Source organism: Acomys minous (assembly GCF_964271855.1).
Source record: "Acomys minous genome assembly, chromosome: 18".
Classification (NCBI taxonomy): domain Eukaryota; kingdom Metazoa; phylum Chordata; class Mammalia; order Rodentia; family Muridae; genus Acomys; species Acomys minous.
The window spans coordinates 64053796-64073609 of NC_140501.1; the positions used below are offsets into that span (position 1 = coordinate 64053796).

The 19814-nt window shown below is 46.3% G+C and overlaps 1 protein-coding gene across 1 annotated transcript; it reads left to right on the plus strand.

Moving 5' to 3' along the window:
* Positions 1-402: 402 nt before the first annotated feature.
* Positions 403-16662, plus strand: LOC311589122 (mast cell protease 4-like). The gene is made up of 9 exons (XM_084767405.1): positions 403-603; positions 1100-1250; positions 1761-1896; positions 2112-2366; positions 2786-2930; positions 13176-13326; positions 15390-15525; positions 15731-15985; positions 16335-16662. The coding sequence occupies exons 1-9, from the start codon at positions 549-551 to the stop codon at positions 16476-16478; spliced, it is 1428 nt and encodes a 475-aa protein (XP_084623531.1). The 5' UTR covers positions 403-548; the 3' UTR covers positions 16479-16662.
* Positions 16663-19814: the final 3152 nt, after the last annotated feature.

The window sequence follows — 19814 nt, forward strand, 5'->3', positions numbered from 1 at the left end:
GTTTGCTTGCTTGCTTGTTTGTTTAATAAAATGTACTCCTGGGCTGGAGACAGAGAGATAGCTCAGCCATTAAAGGCTAGGCTCACAACCAAAACTAAAACGTACTCCCTCACACCCACATGTTCACACACTGCAGATGCCTGCTTTTGTGCCATGACAGAGGTGAATCTTTACACCTGTGCAGCTTGGGCTTCAAAGCTGACAGTAATACCTGGCTGTTCATAGGAACAGTGCCATGATCCCTTGTCTAGGTCCCCCTCCCTTTGTGGCTGTCCTGCCTCGGTGGGGGAAGTGGGGAGGGGGGACAGGGAGCTTCTTAGAAGGGTGGAGTCAGCACCTCATCATGAGATTCAGGAGTCTCAGATTCTGGCCACAGCTTCAGCACCAGCAGCAAGCAGAGTCATGAGAATTTCTGATAAGGAAAACAAAGCTTGACCAAGCCAGATCTGTGGTTTCCAGATCTTCCTTTCTCCTTACTTTGGAACTATAAAAACTGGAGCCAGGGCAGGGACACACCAGAAGCTCACCCAGGCTGCTCCAGCGGGAAGATGCAGGCCCTACTCTTCCTGTTTGCCCTCCTCTTGCCTCCTGAAGCTGGAGCTGGTGAGTTTTGTCTTTTCCCTCCCTAACCTCTGAGGACAGCAGCTGTCCTTGATTCATTAACTTGGTGACGGAGACCCTAAAGTGAGGCAGGATCCTAAAGTGAGGTAGTGCAGGGGAGATCTCCTAGAGGAAGCAAGAATGGAAAAGTAATTCTCCTTCACGTCATGTCACCAAAATACCCTCTGTTCTGATAGGCAGTGCTGAGGAAGACAGGATGAGGATGTGAAGAGATGTCTCAATAAAGTGGCAGCTCAGACACATGAATGAATGGCCATTGTGTTCTAAGATGCAGGATGGCAGTGGACAGGGAGAACCGGGGAGGAAAGATCAACAGGGGAGGGATGACCAAAGGACGTGTGGAAGGGCCTGAGCTCCATGAGAGATGGGATGGGATGGGATGGGATGGAGCAGTCACTTAGCTTTAGCCTCGTCTTCCTCTGCTGTGTTGGGGTGTCTCACTAGTCTGTGACCAGGGGTTTGGGCTTTTTTGTTCCAGAGGAGATTATCGGTGGTGTGGAGTCCAAGCCACACTCCCGTCCTTACATGGCCTATCTGGACATCACCACTGAGAGAGGTTACACTGGCAGCTGTGGTGGGTTTCTCATAAACCAACAATTTGTAATGACTGCTGCACACTGCAAAGGAAGGTAAGAGGCTTTTCACGTGACGAAAGGCATGAGCCCAAGTAACAAAGCCCCAGAGACCTGAGGAGAAGTCTCAGCCCTGGTCGTCTCCAGATTGCCTCCTATTTATACTGAGAGGACAAAGGGAACACAAAGCCACTCATTTGAACCATTTCATTTGTCATCTCCATTTGCAGAGGCCAGAGCTTTAAGCAGGGCTCCAGTTGGGACAAACTGTCTCTTTCCTCTGGTGTCACTAGAGCTCTCAGTATTGGAATGAGCTTCAGCATAGGGTGCCTGTCTACCATGTGCAAGTCATGGGTTCAATCCAAGTTCTGAGGTGGGGGAACGTTCTTAGACCTGTTTTCCTGAGCTCGGTCCTTCTGGGAAGGCGGTGGTCCTGGGAGCTCCATCTAAGTCTCTCAAGTGGCTCTGCACTGGGATGGAGAAGAAAGACCTTGATGAGCCTCTGCTCAGAGTGAATTCTCCCCATGGGGTCATCACTTTTTACTGCTTCTCTTCTTTTTACAACAGAAAAATCACTGTCACTCTCGGAGCTCATGACGTGAGCAAGACAGAATCCACACAGCAGAAGATAAAAGTCAAGAAACAGATCGTTCACCCAAACTACAACTTCTACTCCAATCTCCATGATATCATGTTACTGAAGGTGCTGCTATTTTTTTTCCCCTTCTTCACTCTCCCTTTCTCAACTCTCCTCCTGGCTCAGGCTCTCCAGGTCTCTCTTGTCCAATTTATTTCCTCAGAACCCATGCCTGAATTCCATGCCGTGAGCACCCCAGTGAGAAACGACCCCTGTCCCAGACAGCATCCTTCTCTGGTTTGCCATCTCTTTTCTCTTTCCACTCCACCCCGACCCCGCAGCTTGAAAAGAAAGCTACGGTGACTCCTGCGGTAGATGTGATTTCCCTGCCTGCTCCGTCTGACTTTATTAAACCTGGAAAAATGTGCCGGGCAGCTGGCTGGGGGAGAACCGGTGTGCTGCAACCAACGTCGGATATGCTGAGGGAGGTGAAACTAAGAATCATGGATAAGACGGCCTGTAAAAACTACTGGCATTACAACTATGACTTCCAGGTCTGCGTGGGCAGTCCGACAAAGATAAGATCAGCGTACAAGGTGAGTGCGCGCGCACCTGGTGTTCCCCCACCCCCACCCCCACCCCCACCCCCACCCCGCCCATTAGGAGACGGTGTCAGTGGCAGAAGAGGGCCAATCAGCTGTCCTCTGCAGTGGCTAGCGCCTGTGTCTTAGGCTCCTAGCACTCTGGGAACTGAAATGCTCCCTCTGGCTCTCATCTCTCTATGCCCAAGCCCTGCCTACAACCTTCCCATAGGGCACCAGAAGGACAGGAGCGAAGGGAGACAAACTAAGCATTGGGTTAAGGCCAGAGGGGGAAAAAACAGGCACTAAACTCCTAACTTCTGACTCACAGGGAGCCAGGACACCTTACTTCACTCTGAGATTAACTATGGTGGGGGGTCTGTAGTTGGAGGGAAGGTGGTCTTTGCCAATAGTCTGCTTTTTCAAACCTACAGGGAGACTCCGGGGGACCTTTACTGTGTGCTGGGGTAGCCCATGGCATTGTATCTTATGGACGTGGAGATGCAAAGCCCCCTGCAGTCTTCACCCGAATCTCCCCATATGTGCCCTGGATTAAAAAAGTGATAAAGGAGGATAGTAGCTGAAAAGCCTGGCCAGCCTGAGTCAGAATCTGCAAGCCAGAGCTCTTCTAGAACCCTTGGGTACAACAAAGCCTATCTCCAGCCTGTCCCCAACCTGCCCCCAAAGATCTCAAAGATACACAAGTCTGTGGTGATTGATTATTCCCTGTAATGCATCTCAATAAAGGCATAGCCCCCGGCAGCGGTGTGACTCCACTCTATGCTGTAAAAGCTCATCCCCTCCCTAAGCTTAATGAAGAATTGTTTGGGGCTACCCTTTTGGAAAATTAACAATCTTGACTTCTGCTTTCCTGGCACAGGGTGTGCCGCTGTGGGTTACTGAGTATTACCTAACATGCGTGGCTGTGTACTACCAGATTTCGCATCCAGACTAATTTGCACTGTTCTGCCGATTTCCTCCACTGTCCTTTCTTCTCCTCTTCTCCTTCCTTGCCTCTCAGCTCTTCTCCCCACAGACCCCCATGCCTTAGCCACTGCATCCTCTCCACACATCGTAGCAAATGTCATGTACAGGTCAGACATGACTGTTGATGGCTTGTGACCTCAATATCTGTCCCGCCATCACCATCTTCTCCACATTGCACCTGCAGCTATAGGAGATCCTGCCCTCAGAAGTCCTTGGAACCACTTCTGCTGTCTAGTCTATTTCCCCTTCTGAGTGAGATTTAATAATCTTTCCTTGGGTTCTCTTTGTAACTTATCTTCTTTGTGTCTGTGTGTTATAGTATGTTTATCCTGTAATATATGGTTAATATCTGCTTGTAAGTGAGTATACACCATGTGTGTCCTTCTGGGTCTGGGTTACCTCACTCTGGATGATCTTTTTTAGCTCCATCCATTTGCCTGCAAATTTCAGGATTTCCTTGTTTTTAATAGCTGAGTACTATTACACTGTGTAAATGTACCACGGTTTCTTTATCCACTCTTCAGTTGAGGGACATCTACATTGTTTTCAGATTCTAACTATTATGGATAAAGCTACTATGAACATAGTTGAGCAAATGTCCTTGTCATATAATGAAGCATCTTTTGGGTATATGCCCAGGAGTGGTATAGCTGGGTCTTGAGGTGGAGCTACTCCCAATTTTCTGAGAAAGAACCAGATTGATTTCCAAAGTGGTTGTACAAGTTTGCACTCTCACCAGCAATGAAGGAATGTTCCCTTTTCTCCACATCCTCATCAGCATGTGCTGTCACTTGAGTTTTTGGTCTTAGCCATTCTGATGGGTGTAAGATGGAATCTCAGAGTCATTTTGATTTGCATTTCTCTGATGACCAAGGATGTTGAGCATTTCTTTAAGTGTTTCTCAGCCATTCCATATTCTTCTGTTAAGAATTCTGTTTGGTCATTCTCTGCAAATGAGTGAAGAGTGGGGACTGACTTTCACATGAACTCTGATGCCCCATATTTGACCACGTCCCCTTAATGGGGAGGCCTGGTGGCACACAGAGAAAGGACAGCAGGCTACCAAGAAGAAACTTTATACCCTATGATCATATACAGGGGGAGGAGGTCCCCCTCAGTCACAGTCATAAGGGAGGGGAATAGGGTGAAAGTGGGAGGGAGGGAGGAATGGGAGGATAGAAGGAATGAGATAACAATTTATATGTAATATGAATGAATTAATAAATAAATTTTTTTAAAGAATTCTGTTTAGCTCTGTACCTCTTTTTATAATTGGATTATTTGGTTTGCTGGTGTTTAAGTTTTTAGTTTAGTTCTTTATATATTTTGGATATTAACCCTTTGTCATATATAGGACTGGTGAAGATCTTTTCCCAATCTGTAAACTGTCATTTTGTTCTGTTGACAGTGTCCTTTGCCTTACAGAAGCTTTTCAGTTTTATGAGGTCCCATTTATTAATTGTTGGTCTTAGAGCCTGAGCTATTGGTGTTCTGTTCAGGAAGTTGCTGCCTGTGACAGTGTCTCCAAGGCTCTTCCCTACTTTTTCCTCTAATAAATTCAGTCTATCTGGTTTTTATGTTGAGGTCTTTGATCCACTTGGACTTTAGTTTTGTTCAGGGTGACAAATATGAATCTATTTGCATTTTTTACATGTAGGCATGCAGTTATACCAGCACCATTTGTTGCAAATGCTATCTTTTTTTTCCATTGTATGGTTTTTGGTTCCTTTGTCAAAAATCAAATTCTGTAGATGTGTGGGTTTATTTCTGGGTCTTCGATTCAATTCCATTAATCAACCAGTCTGTTTTTGTGCCAATACCACGCAGTTTTTATTAATATTACTCTGTAGGATAGCTTGAAGGCAGAAATGGAGCTACCTCCTAAAGTTCTTTTATTGTACAGATTGTTTTAGCTATTCTGGGTTTTTTTTGCTTTTCTATATGAAGTTTAGAATTGCTCTTTCAAGGTCTGTAAAGAATTGTGTTGGTATTTTGATGGGAATAAAATTGAATCTGAAGATTTCTTTTGGTAAGATAGCCAATTCTACTATGTTAATCCTACTGATCCATGAGCCTGGGACATCTGAGGGTGACGATCAGACCTGGGGAGAGTGGGGTCCAGAGGACAGAGGGCTGGCAGAGAGAAGAGAAACCATGGGCCAAGGCATCTCTGTAACAAGCTGGAAACCTAGGACAGGGTAGGCTTCTGGGAGGATAAGGATGTGATTCTGGCTGAGACTCTAGTAACAGGGGCCATGAAGCCTGAAGAGGCCACCCTCTAACTAGACAGGAATCCTAGTAGAGGGAGGAGAACACCAACCCACACACACAAAAACTCCAACCCAAAGTTTACCCTGCCTACAAGATGTGAAGGAATAAAGATAGAACAGAGACTGAGAAAATGTCCAACCAATGCCTGGCCCAACCTGAGACCCCCACCCCATGGGAGAGAACCAACCCCTGACACTATTAACGATACTCTGCTATGCTCACAGACAGGAGCCTAGCGTAGCTGTCCTTTGAGAGGCTATACCCAGCAGCGATCCAAACAGATGGGGAAGACTCACAGCCAAATGTTGGGGGAAACATGGGGGTCTTGTGGAAAAGGGAAAGATGGATAGAAAGACCTGGAAGTGGCAAGAGTTCCACAAGAAGACCAACAGAGCCAACTAACCAGGGCCCAGAAGGCCTTTCAGAGACTGAAGCACCACACAGCAACCATGCATAGATTGGAACTAGGTCCCCTACACAAATGTAGAATATGGGGAGCTAAGGCTTCATGTGGCTGTCTCTGACATGGACTCTGTTGCCTGCCTTTTTATTACTTCCCACCACCAGGCCACAGGGAAAGATGGCACGTTCAACCCTGATGCAGACTTAGTGAGCTGGGGTGGGGGAGGCCTCCCCTTTTCTGAAGAATAGGGATGGGGAAAGAGAGAGGGAGAGGGATACACTATGGCATGTAAAGTGAATTAATTAATTAATTTTTTAAAAAAAGAAGTCCTTAGAATGTGATTGCAGCTACATCAGTCACAACAGAAGAGTATCAGCCCTTTCTGGGCAGAGCTAGCTATCGCTGGAAAGAGACCACCCTTCAAGAACTTAAGCATACAGCAGGTTCTAGAACTGCTTCTGAGCCACCCAAACTGAACTACCATCTTCCTCAAAGATGGCATAGTGGTGTCCAGCCATTCAGGAGAATTCCTGAGCTAGGTCAACCTGTAAGTAGCCAGCTCCTCATTGTAATTAGTCAAGGGAAACAGCGCATTGCTGCAGAGTACTGTGGAGTCTGAAATTGAAGAGACCACACATGAGGTCTACCATGCCCCAGGGAGGACTATGATGGGCTTGACCCTCTGACTATGGCATCATGAAAAACTGATGCCACTACCAGCCCCAGACTCAGCACCTCCATCCTCCTCACTGCCTGCTAGCCCTCACATCTGTGTTTCCAGCTTCACCAGTGTTTGATACAGATGTAAAGACAGATATCAAAGTGCAAGACTGACTATAAACTGTATTCTAACTCTCGGGTCAAGAGAGCATACGTATGGGGACTAAATAACCTAAAAGGATCTATTTTTATTATTATTAAAAATCTGTGTTGGATTATAGTTATATAGGAGACTTCTGATATTTTTTTCTAAATCTTGTTTATAGTTGTGTAACTAAATGGTTGGGTCTTTTTTTCTTCTTTTTGATTAACATTGGTTTAGTTTGGGCATAGTCTCAATATGTTGTTCAGACCGACTTTCAGCTCATAGTCCTTCTCCTCCGCCTCCCTAGTGCTAGGACCGCAAGCATGTGCCACCACGCTCAGCTTACACAAAAGTCTCAAAGGGTGACACATAAGGCAAAGACAGGAGCTGCGTGTTTTCTTAGCTGTGAACACTCACTAGCCTGTAGCTGAGGCCACACTGCCTCTTTACCCCCATAGTCCAAGAACAACATGTACTTGGGACAATCTTCACTCCTGCACCTGGACACCTGAATGTGAGGAGAGCGTGACTCCACCCCCCTGCACCCACCCCACCCATCCCCCCACCCTCCCACCACCACCACCACCACCACCACCACCACCACCACCCCCCGCAGCATGGCGCACAACAATGGTGGAGCAGGTGGAGACTCCTGGGCGCTGGGCTGAGGGCCACAGGCTGAATGGCTTCCAGTCGGTCACCACTACAGAGCAAACCCCATCACAAGGGCTCCTGGTGTCAAAGGAGCAGAGGTTCCAAAGTCAAAATAAAAGCCTGATCATTCTTAGGCGTGGTGGATGGGGGGACAGAAGCAGCCTGCCCAGCCGACCCTGGGAACAAGAGAACAAGCCCAGTCCCAAGAGGTTAGCAAGGGAAACGTGCACATAAGGTTTTGCCCATGGTGGGTACAGTAGCAGTGTTTAATATAGCCTCTCAGTGTACCATTAGCAGCAGACACCTACCGGGGATGTCCAAACGGAAAATCAGCTCAGCCAACAGCAGCTGAGGGAAGTGTCCAAGAGGTCAGCAGGTTCTCACCCAAGCTTTGCAAAGATAGAAACAAAACCCAGAAGTCAGCAAAAATGGGTAAATCTTCAGACCAAAGAAATTGCAAACTGTTCCAGTGCTAAACAAACGACTAAAGAAGATTTACTTTCAGGGGGAAAAAATAGCTTATAATGAGGAGAGTCTAGTCTCTGGTGATGTGGGACAAGAAAAAAAACAGCCATGGTAATTAATGCCCTGCAGCACAAGTTACCATCTGCCCCTATCTCGTACCATCCAAAGAAATGGTTTTTTATCAATTATTTTGTAAATGGAAAATTTTAGTAGCTCTAGAAATATTTTGAAGAAGGAAAGAAAATGACCTCGAGTTATTTTTTAAGCATAAACATTTTGGGGATATTTTGCTTCGTTCTCTTTTTGTTTTATATAAGGTCTTGCTTGAAGCCCAGGCTAGCCTGGAACAAGCACCACATTCTTGCTTCAGCCTCCCAAGTACTGAGGATTGCAGTGTGGGCCACTACAGCCAGCTCCTCATGCTATGGTGCAAAGCTGCTAAGGTTAGCTCGGAGTCATCTTTGTGCACCAAATATATCTTAAGCATACTAACTCCTCCCAGCATCACATTACTAAATTATTTCCTCGGAAACAAATCCTAAACTGGACATAGCAGTGCACACACAGAGTCCTAGCACTCGGGAGGCAGAGGCAGGAGGAGCAGGGTTCAAGGCAACCGCCCCAGCTACATATGGAGTTCAAGGCTATCCTGGATTAAATGAAAGCCTATCTCAAAATCAAGAATGAGAGAGGAGGGAGTAGAGGAGAACAGGAGGGAGGAAGGGAGAGAAGAAGGGAGGGACGGAGGAAGTTAACCACTCCTGGGTGTGGCTGTCCCTGCCAGAGCCGCATGAACTCTGTAGCGTATTCTGTTATGATAGTCCAATTTCCCCAACAGCCTTACAACGCTGTAGAGGATTGAAATTTTGAGTACGCACTGTGTGCAATATTACGTTGTGAATTAAACAAACCTTTTGAGCCGTTCACTGTGGCTCGTATCATTGAACACTGGGTCCCCAGCTAGAGGCACTGCCTTTGGAAGGTTATGTAGACCCCTAAAAGGTGCCGCCTCGGGGGAGGTTGCTTCAGGCTGGTCTTGGAGTTTTATATTAGAATCGCACTTCCTGTCTGCTCTCTGCTTACCCGACTCTTGATGGAATGGGACACACCCCTTTGCAATCCCGTCTTCCCATCATCATGAGCAGTGCCCTCACACTGTAGCAATAAGAAGATTGCCCAGCCCGGCTTCCCCGAGGCAACAAAACCAATGGGCTTCATCAGCTACTGCCCTTCAGTAAAGGCAACGTTCCCTCCTAACTTCTCACACTCCCAACCTCATGATCTTCAAACCATTATTAAACTACAAACTATGCCGCCAACGTATAAAGCAGACAAGAAAAGCAGAGGAGAAAGCAGAATTCTGGTAAACTATACCAGACAAAGAGAATGCAGGCCTACCATGGGTTCAGTATCAATGCGGCGGATGCCCTGCTGGGGACTGAATGGTATCTCTTCTCTCCCCCTTCAGCCAAGCAGATTAAACACAACTCACTGCTGGTAGATCTGAGCCATGATGTCATGGAGCCGGTACCCTCGTGCTCCATGGCCTACCCCTCCATTTTCAACTACACAAGAGAATAACCCTTGCCTAGGCCTCAGAGCCTTGGGCTCACCGATGCAGAGCGACCAGACAAGACTCTTCCACCTCCAGATCTCCTCTGCCCTGCTAGTGATGGAGTGTCAGAGAAGAGCTCTCTGTTCTACCAAGTGAGAACACAGGACTTACAGCTAAATTCAAACTTTAGATAGACGACAGTTATCAGTAAAGGTCCCATTCGACACTGGGGATGGATTTTGTTGTTATTCGCCTGGAATACAAACTTAACTGGGCATTGTGCACTTCACGTGGCAACCCTAGAGGGTGAAGTGAGCAGTACTGATAATCCTAAATGCTGACGTGAGCACCAGCCTTAGGGAAATGTGTATAAATGTCTTTTCATTGAGAGGATCAGAGATGTGGGTGAGCTTGGCTGAGAGCAACACAGCTGATGGTTGCTAAGGAAACGATCCCTGTGCTCAGGAGCCCATGCTGCCCCCAGGACATGGTGGAGAAATGTGGGAGAGGCACTTACCCCTCTGTAGGCTCCCACCAAGGAACTTAACCTTCTACAGGTCTCCATGGGAAATGTCACTGACCTGTGTTGCCTGCTCGTCTACAGAGCCCCTCTTCCAAGTCTGGGGCAGCACCAGGCAGGTGCTTGAAGTGTGTGTGAATAGTGAGAGGTAGAGTGTGTGGTCTTGGTCTCGGTTTCACGTCTACATTTGTAAACAGGCAGTAATGCTATTTTCCAAGGCAGTTTTAACAAAAAGAAAGAAAGAAAGCGTGTTAACTCGCAGACTCTGGCTTTGTCTTCTTCAGTTTAGAACCACCCTAGCCTTCCAGGGAAAATTGCTTACCTCCTATCCCTCCCCCCTCAAACTTAGCAAGGCTCTTTCTCTTGGACCGTTGAGCAGAGAGAACCCTTGATTTGAAATCAGAAAGATCTAATTCTAAACCATAAACCCGAAAAGTCAGATGAACAAAATTGAAACAACGGTAACTATTTAACGGTTGCTATGAAGGTAACAAGGTAGCTAAGGGCGTGACAGCCTGAGGACGTGGTCATCCCATCTCTTTGCTCTCATGTGGAGCTGCATGGAGTCCTACACAGGAGCCAGCTTCCTCCTTTAGTCCTTCTTTTTCCTCTTCCTCTCTGTGTTCTTCCTTAGACCATAAACACTGGTTCCAAGAAAGAGAAATGCAGGTTAATATGTTTCAAATTTCATGTAACCATTATTTAAGAAAAATAATATTTGAGTTTTAATATATATTGCAATGAATGAAATGGAGTAGCATACAAATTAACAGAGGACATTTTAAATTTTTTTCTTTTTTTTTTTAAATCTCCATACAGCAAAATAGGATTATATCCATCTCTTAACGCAACTCCCTTCCAACTTCATTTTTTTTTATAACCCCAATAAGTCCAGTTACTGCTGCCATGCATGCATATGTACGGGCCATATGAGCCACCATCAGTGGCTACCTACTCAATAAAGACGAATTCTGCCTCCGCCAGCCGATAGTCACTGACAAAAGCTCCTCAGTATGCAGTGGGGTCTGGAGAAGATCTACCTCACCTGTGACAGGACCTTGGCTGGCTCGCTCTTCTGTAAGCTTGTGCAGGAAACCACAGCTGCTCTAAGTCCTTAAGTGTGAGAGATCCCACATCCAGAAAGCAGCCTGTCACACCACCACTCTCCACCCTCTGGCTCCTGTATCCTTTCTGCATCCTCTTCCACAACATTTCTTGAGCCTTGACTGGGGAGTGGGGAAGTAATGTGCGTGTCTGTGTAGGGCTGTGCATCCTGTCTTTTACTCTCCGCATGTTAGTGAGCTAAACATCTCCACACTGACTGCTGGACCCTGCAAAGAGAAGCTTCTCTGGCAGAGGATGACAGTAGCTCATGTCTATAATACATCAACATTATAGCAATAGGTATGAAATTTCCTCCTGTGGAGCAGGCCTCAAATCCAGACAAAACTCAGTTGTTGGCACCACAGCAGTCATGCCGCTATGGCACTAGTGGACACATCTTGCCTGGCAGATCTGTATTACAGTCTACAGGCTCAAGAGCTGGGCAAGGCTGCTGATGATGTCTTTTCTCCTCCAGCGGCCTGAAGAGCACCCTCCAGAACCACAAAAAGAGGCCAAAATGTAAAAAGCTTTCACGTCAGTTTGAGATTGCTCTTCTATTCCCCAAAGCCAGCATGTGTGGTATCTTCAGCAATAAGGCCTTACTACGATGTTATGATGAGCAACCAAGAGCAACGGCAATAGTTTGTGTTGTTTGGAGACCTCTGGGGACTCCCTGACCAATAACTTATAGGGAGGTACCCCACAGATAGTATTGTAATGTTCATTTAAATGGCCCATGTTTTTCCAGTATTGACATTTGCCACCAATCTTAATTCTGCCCAAACCCTTTTTAAATTAACTTACTAATTAGTGGATTTCCATAAGATAGATAGATAGATAGATAGATAGATAGATAGATAGATATATCCTCCCCCAGCCTCTTACCCCATTCCTGATTAATACTTTAATCCTCTTCATTTTGTCTAAATGGCATACCATGTACGTGTTTATGCATGTGTGTGTTCATTGAGTCTTTCTACAAAACATGTTTCCTGTTGTGGGCTATAGTAACCACAACCTGTGCTCCTGGATGCTCAAAGCAAAGATTGTCCTCAACCCAAGTTTCTAGGGGCCTTTAACAAGCCACCCTAAATAGATAAGGTAAGACCCTTCCATATTCTGTCCCCACACTCCTAACCCACACAGAAGCCCAGTTGAGGACCCATCTGAGTCTCTGGGATGTAAGAGTCCAGGCTTCAATTTCACCTCTAGTGGGAAAAAAAAAACAGTGTTATTCTGGAGGAATGTCCAGTGATGAAGACAGCTGACTTAAAGAAGAAACCATGACCACACAGTTCCTGTGGTAACAGCTCTGCCACTCCCCTGCCTGCTGGGAGTAATAAGTCCTAAGACTCAAAGATAAAGGCTGCAGCCAGCCGTGAGCCGCCCCTCTGAGAGGATGCATCTTCTTGCTCTCCATCTGCTGTTCTTTCTCCTGGGCTCCAGCGCCAAAGCTGGTGAGTGTTGGCATCCTTCCCTCTCAAATCTGCAGGGTCAGGCCCTGGGACAATAAAGCTCAGTATGGCTTGTGAGACTCTCAGACGGGGTCTCACAGCTCTTCTCTGGAGCCTTGGAGGAAAGCCTCCTCTTGGAATATGCCCAGCCATTCTTTAAAGCCAGGGTAGTTTCCAGGAACACGGGAGCTTGTGTTGACTGAGGTGGGACCCCTAAAGCAAGTGGGAGAAAGAGGGAGACTTTGGGAGAACAGGAACATTCTCTCCGTCCTTCGGGCACATTTTTGCAGTTCTGTGTCTATAAGGAACAGGACGAAAGGAGACAACATGTGCTGCAGGAGGGCAGATGGGCCAGGGACAAGGCAGAGCATAAACATTCAGAAGTGGAAACTGCCTGAATCTAAGGCAGGGTTGGCTGCTGTGCCTTGAGAAAGAAATGAGTATTGGAAGTAGAGTGAGTTGTGGGTGAAAATGGCTGATAAAGATGCCTGGACAGGATTTAGAGCAAGGATATCCAGGGAAGCCTCTCTAGACCTTAACCCAACTGTGCATTCTCTGGAGAGAGCACCCATGCTTATGAGAGGCACCGGGGGTTCTCTGTTCTAGGGAAGATCATCGGGGGCTCAGAGTGCATACCACACTCCCGCCCCTACATGGCCTATCTGGAAATTGTCACCCCTGGAAAGTATCGGTCGGCCTGCAGTGGCTTCCTGATAAGACGGAACTTTGTGCTGACTGCTGCGCATTGTGCAGGAAGGTGAGACGAGATGATGTTTAGCCCTAAGTATGATGTGAACCACCAGGGTGGCAACCTGGGGCACATCCCGAAGAGGGATCCTGAGCCTAGGTCAACTGACAAGAGAGAGACATCATTCAATAGATGCCCTGCACCTCAGTCACTGTAAATGCAGCTCCTCTCAGATGCAAGGGGGGGGGGGCTTCTCCAAAAGTGGTCCCTCCACACCTGCTTCAATATGGAAGATGCCCAAAGCTCAGTTGTCTGTGTTTACCCACTAGTTTTCTGGGCCATCTTTCCTTCCTATTTTCAAGATAATGGCTTTCAGTTCTCAGGGTCCAGAGCTGGTCATTTCTTTTGTTTTTATTTTAATACTTTTATTTTATTACACATGTATAAAACAAACTACATACAACAGGGAGAACCATGTGACAATCATGAGAATAATGAGTCCTATACATGTTACATTCATAGTGACTTGGCCATCTGCATTCGTCCCTTTTGAAGTAAGTGTCTTTCCTGTCTTGTTGGGTCTAAATTTCGGAATGAAATTCAATATCTATCCTATCTCAACTCTAATAGCTTAACTTCTTTATCTTAATCTAAAATGATCTTGTCCCCTAACCAGCTAAGCTTGGTTGTAAAACTATATTATCTTGTCTTCAATGCCCCTCAGAGACTTGAGAAAGAATAAAACTTAAGTTCCTGAGTGAACCAGCAGTGTGCGTTAGCAGCTTCCAAAATGTACAAATTGACTTAAGACAGTTTACTGCCTGACCAGTCACCCAATACACTTTATAACGTTAGAGCCTCATCTTCAGCTTTCTGGCCTAATATTTCTGCCAGACTTGTTCGCAGGGCAGGAACTATTGAGGACTTGCTTACCCTGACTTGGCAGAGTGCGGCCGTCGACTATGCCTGCATCTAAGTTGCCCATTTTTAGGCAGATTCTGTTTGTGGCAGAAACCAGGACATTTTGCCACCTTTGAAGCCATGTCCATAAGGAGGTTCTCTGGTGCTCATCATCTTCTTTGAGGTTGGCTGGGTGTTGTCAGGAGTTAACTTGTCTAATTGTCGAAGAAATTTAGGATTGTAAGGACAACTTTAAATGCCATATTCTGTGTGTCTCTGAGGCTTTTGAAGACCTTATTCAACTAATTTACCTCATATATCGATATAGTCATATCTATCTGTTAGACTTAGTATATGTATTTTTGTGTTAAAATCTACCACGTATTTGACATGTTCATGTTTTGTATCAGTATACTAAATTCTATGGCAATGACTTAGATATAACCTTCATTATGAGTAACAATTAAGGCCTTGAGTTAAGTAGGTTCAGTCATCTAGCTTTTGTTCTGTCCTCCCTCTATGTTCCTATGTCTCCCTTTCTTTCCTTTCAGTTCCCCTTTCTAAGGAAGACAGAACAGCGCCCACAAGACACTTACAGTTTGCTGCTCACTAGCTCTTGTAGAAAACTGGCCTGATACAAGGTTCCCCAAATCAGGGAGTACTAACCCTGCCTCATAGGTCCTCTTCCTCCTCCACATTCTCCATCAGTGCTTGGGGAGCCAGCCTTGGAAAGTGTGTCTGTTCCAGAAAACACTCTTTCTCCAAGCCTTTTCCCTCCTAAAAGCTGACTCAGGCCCAAGTGTAGATTATCTCCTCGTCGCTCTCCTGATTAAAAACTGACTCCATCCAAAACCACAACGAGCCCAGAAAGTGGGGTGGGAAGCGTCCCGTGCCATTCCCAGCGAGGATTTCCAGCCTTGTGCTCATCTCTGAGGTGTCGCGGTCTCTGCCTGCCCTTTCTTTTTGTTGTCGCTGTTGTTGGTTGTATCTATACTTTCGTTTTGAGACACAGTCTCATGTAGCTCAGGTTGGCCTCAGACTCACTATGCAGCTCAGAATGACCTTGAAATTCTAATCCTCCTGCCTCTACCTCCCAAGCGCAGAGCTCATAGGCATGCGCCACCATGCCAGTTTATACAGCATTGTGGCTCAAACCAGTGCTTCATATACACTAGGCAAGCACTCTACTAATTGCTACATCCTCAGGCAGGCCCCGTCCTTCCTCACAACAGGTCTATAACAGTCCTCCTAGGAGCCCATAACAAAACACTTGAAGAAGACACATGGCAGAAGATCGAGGTTGAAAAGCAATTCCCTCATCCAAAATATGATGGCTATTTGGTTCTCCATGACATCATGTTACTGAAGGTAACAAGCTTCTCCCTCTATTCTACTCCCTGGGACTTTTCATTCATGTCCTCACTGGCCTGAACTTCCCCTGCCCTGCATCTGGACAGCACTTCCTTCTTACGCCCTGTTAGACTCAGGTACTTCGCCCTCTTTCTCCCTGATTACCTGTAACCACCTCCTATAGCCCACGACCCTCTCTAAAAGTTCCTGATTCCCTTCACAGTTGAAGGAGAAGGCCAAGCTAACCCGAGGCGTGGGAACCCTCCCACTCCCGGCCCAGTTCAGCTTCATCCCACCCGGGAGGACGTGCCGGGCAGTTGGCTGGGGCAAAACAGATGTGAATGAGCCAGCCTCCGACACACTGCAGGAGACAAAGATGAGGCTCTTGGAGCCCCAAGGCTGCAAACACTTCAGCAGCTTTTACCACAATTTCCAGCTGTGTGTGGGCAATCCCAAGAAGATACAAAATGTATACAAGGTGAGCCTCTTACTTGTTTTGTTTTCTTTAAAAAAAAACAAACAAACAAACCACTCCTGAGAGCCAGAGTTCTAGAAGGAGGAGGAATGGAAGACACTCCGCTGATCCCCAAGTGCAGAAACAAAGTATCTACCTTCCCAGGACTATCCTGGGTCACTTCCGTCTGCTGTGCAGAGAACTAGGGGTAATATGAGGAAGGCAGTGGGGCTGCATCACAAAGAGGAAGATGTGGCACAGGCCCTAGACCTAACCACCCTAACTGCAGGCTGATAGAGGTGGGTAGAGGCAGAGGCTCCCTCCTATCCACTCATCAGTTTCCTCTCCCCTCCCCCCACTCTGCCCTCAACAGGGAGACTCTGGAGGACCCCTCGTGTGTGCTGGGGTAGCCCAAGGCATCGCCTCCTATGTGCATCGGAATGCAAAGCCCCCTGCTGTCTTCACCAGAATCTCCCACTACCGGCCCTGGATCAATGAGATCTTGAGGGAGAATTAACCCTGGAGCTTGGGCCAGGCCTGTGAGGAAATTTGGAACTGGAATTGAGCAGGTTTTCTGTGCCATGTGCTCTTGCCTGTCTCTAGTTCCTGCTAAAGCCGTGCCCAATCCTTGAGCTTCCAGAAGGTTCCTAAAGGTCATCATCTCAATAAACCTCAATAAAGACCCAGATTCTAGACTGCAACCTGTGTCTCCTCTCTCAGCTGCTCTCCTCTCCCTACACACAGTCACCTGACTCACACAACTTAAATAACTTAGGATTTGGAAGGGACCCGTCAGGGGTGGGGTGGTATGAAGGAACAGAAAGAGACAGATAGCTACACAACAAAACACGCAGAGAGATGAGAAATAACAAAGTAAAAATAAAGAGTTTTCCTGGAAAGCCAAGGTCTATATTTCCAGCTTAAACACACTGTGCTTATTCCTTATCTTAATATTTCTCTCTTTCTCCCCATTCTATCTTTTTCTTTCTCATCTGTCTCTTTCAGTGTGTGTGTGTGTGTGTGTGTGTGTGTGTGTGTGTGTGTGTGTGTAATGTGTATGTGCACACATAACACATTACATGTGTAATGTGTATGCACATGTGCACACAGGTGTGCGAGTGCCCAAGCAGGCCTGAAGAAAATGTTGAATATTTCGTTCTATCACTCTGCCAGAATCCCTTGAGACAGGGTCCTCGATGAGCCTGGAGCTACCTTGGTGGCCAGCAAGCCCCCAAAGAACCTCCTGTCTCAGAGTGCTGAGGTTCCTGTACCAACTCTAATTTTTATTTAATGATTCAGAATCACTGAGAAAATTTATATTGCAAACAGGATATGGGATCTTTAAAAAATAATAATAATAACTCTGGCCCATCTCCAGTAGAGGCCAGTAGCAACACCCTGTACACACCCAATCACAATCTCTCCGGATATTGTTCAATGCCCCTGAGGGCAAAAGTGCAGAATCACCTACAGCTGAGGTTTACACAGACGGATACAGAGAGGGACAGCTAAGGTCAAGCAATCTTCTCAGTGCTCATCTGGAAAAGAGAGCACCCATCTGTGAGGCTCTAATGGGACTGGGAGAGGGCAGTGAGAGGGGGTTGTAGAGGATGCCTCTCACTTGCTGCCAAAGAACAGATGCCAGGAGCAACAAGAGGAAAAAGCGATAGCGAAGTCAGATTGAGCAACATCCACCCACCCACAAAGAGCTCTGTGTGACCACCAGGAAGTGCAAGGCACCCAGGGCTGCTCAGCACAAACATTCGCCCACAGGAGGATGGTTGGAAGAAAGCACAAGGCAGGATAGACACCATCTGCCCATAAAAGGAATGGTTGGAGGGGAGCCTATGGGAGTGTGTGAACATCAGCCAGAGCCTGAGGCTGGCAACACCCATGGCTACTGAAGGCAAGCAAATCATTTCCAGGAATTCTTTAAATAAAAAGTGTATAAAGACTTACATCTCGTCGGTCTTAATTTTAAAGCGAACTGGAATCCTACGCATGGACAGAACTTAAGTGGTAAATTGATAAGACTGAGCATTTTGATAGTTAACAATTTGTTCTCAAACACGTTTAATAACGCAGGAAATTTTAGTACGATGCTTTTCAAAAAGCTGTATGTAAAATTTCTCCACAGTAGAATCTCGATGTCAATTAGATATGGTGTGCAGCCATACTAAGAAATACCGGAAGTGTCTTATATCACAGTAATGTTGGGAGTTGTCCCTTGAGGACAGGACTACTAGGTATTTCTGCTTTGTTTAGACCCCATGGTTCTGACCAGACAGACTCTGCACCAGGTGAGTGCGTACACTCATCTTCAGTGACTCACCAGCCAAGCTTTGCTCATGGGCCATAAGCTCCCTGTGCTTAGGACTTGTATAGCTCAGCCTTCCAGAAACTAGAGACGCTGAACCTCCATGACTTCCCCTCGGCCACAGAACAGAAGGGTTAGTCTTTTTTATTTATTTTTACATCCTGACCACAGTTTTCCCTCCCTCCTCTTTTCCTTGTCCCTGTCCCCCCATCTCCCATCTTCACACACACACACACACACACACACACACACACACACACACACACAATCTCATCCACTCCTTCTCCATTTCTCTTCAAAAATTGGCAGGCCTTCCACGAGTGTCAACCAAACATGGCATCTCAAGTTGCAATGAGACGAGGCACCTCAGCTGGGCATGGTGGGGCACGCCTTTAATCCCAGCACTCGGGAGGCAGAGACAGACAGATCTCTGTGAGTTCAAGGCCAGCCTGGTCTCCAAAGCAAGTCTAGGACAACCAAGGCTACACAGAGAAACCCTGTCTTGGAAAAAAAAGACTAGGCACCTCCTCTCTTATTAAGGATAGACGAGACAAGCCAGTAGAGGAAAACTGTCCCAAAAGCAGACAAAAATGTCAGCTACAGTTCTGGGAAAGTCTCTAAATGTGCTAACATTGCCTTTCAGCTTCTGTGGTTCTGCTTCTGGCTAACTGTTCTTGTTAACTGAAGTGTGTCAAACAGGATATTTTGTGTGTGTGTGTGTGTGTGTGTGTGTGTGTGTGTGTGTGTGTGTGTGTGTGTTTAAAAGCTCACCCTGAAAAGGGTTATGAGCTACACCGGGATCCCAAACATCTAATGAAGCCACCAGTCAGCTAATAACAACTTTCTATTAGCTTAAACCCACGTCCAAGAACGTTCTCTGGTGGGTACCTCACAACACTTCCATCCCTACAAAGTCTGACTAAAATCGAAAGTCATAGAATGAGAAAGTGGTAGGAAGCAAGCTAGGGAAGAAGAAGCCACATAAATGGTCATAATAAACTGAAACATCAGTAGTTTCCTTAGTGTTTATTAAATAAAAATAAACAATTTTAGTGTAAATACATATTTACATATGTATACATATAAATTTAGATTTAGTAAGTACTAAATATAAGACCGTGGATGACTCTTTACTATGACCTAAATTCACAGGCTCTTTTTAGAGATTGCCCCTTTTGCTACAGTCCCAGTGTATGCATGCTGTAATTAATTTGTCAGTATATGTCCAAGTAAATGTTAGTACAGTGAGCTTTACATAATAACTAAGCAGGTGTGAGCTGCCAGAACATTGCTATTGCTAAAAAATATCAAATGCAGTGTAGGATTGTTCTGCCTCTCAGTCTTTAAAGGCAAGAATTTGGTTCCCACCCAGTCCTGTAACTGAAGAAGCAAGTACAGTGTTTTGGCATTCGTGCTTCTATTTTGGGGGGGAGGGAGGGGCAGGAATAAGCATGACTGAGGGACCCCTTATGCTAAAGAGACAACATCTTGCTTAACACCCCAATACTGTGCTTTCCAATCAAAAGGTAAGTGCTT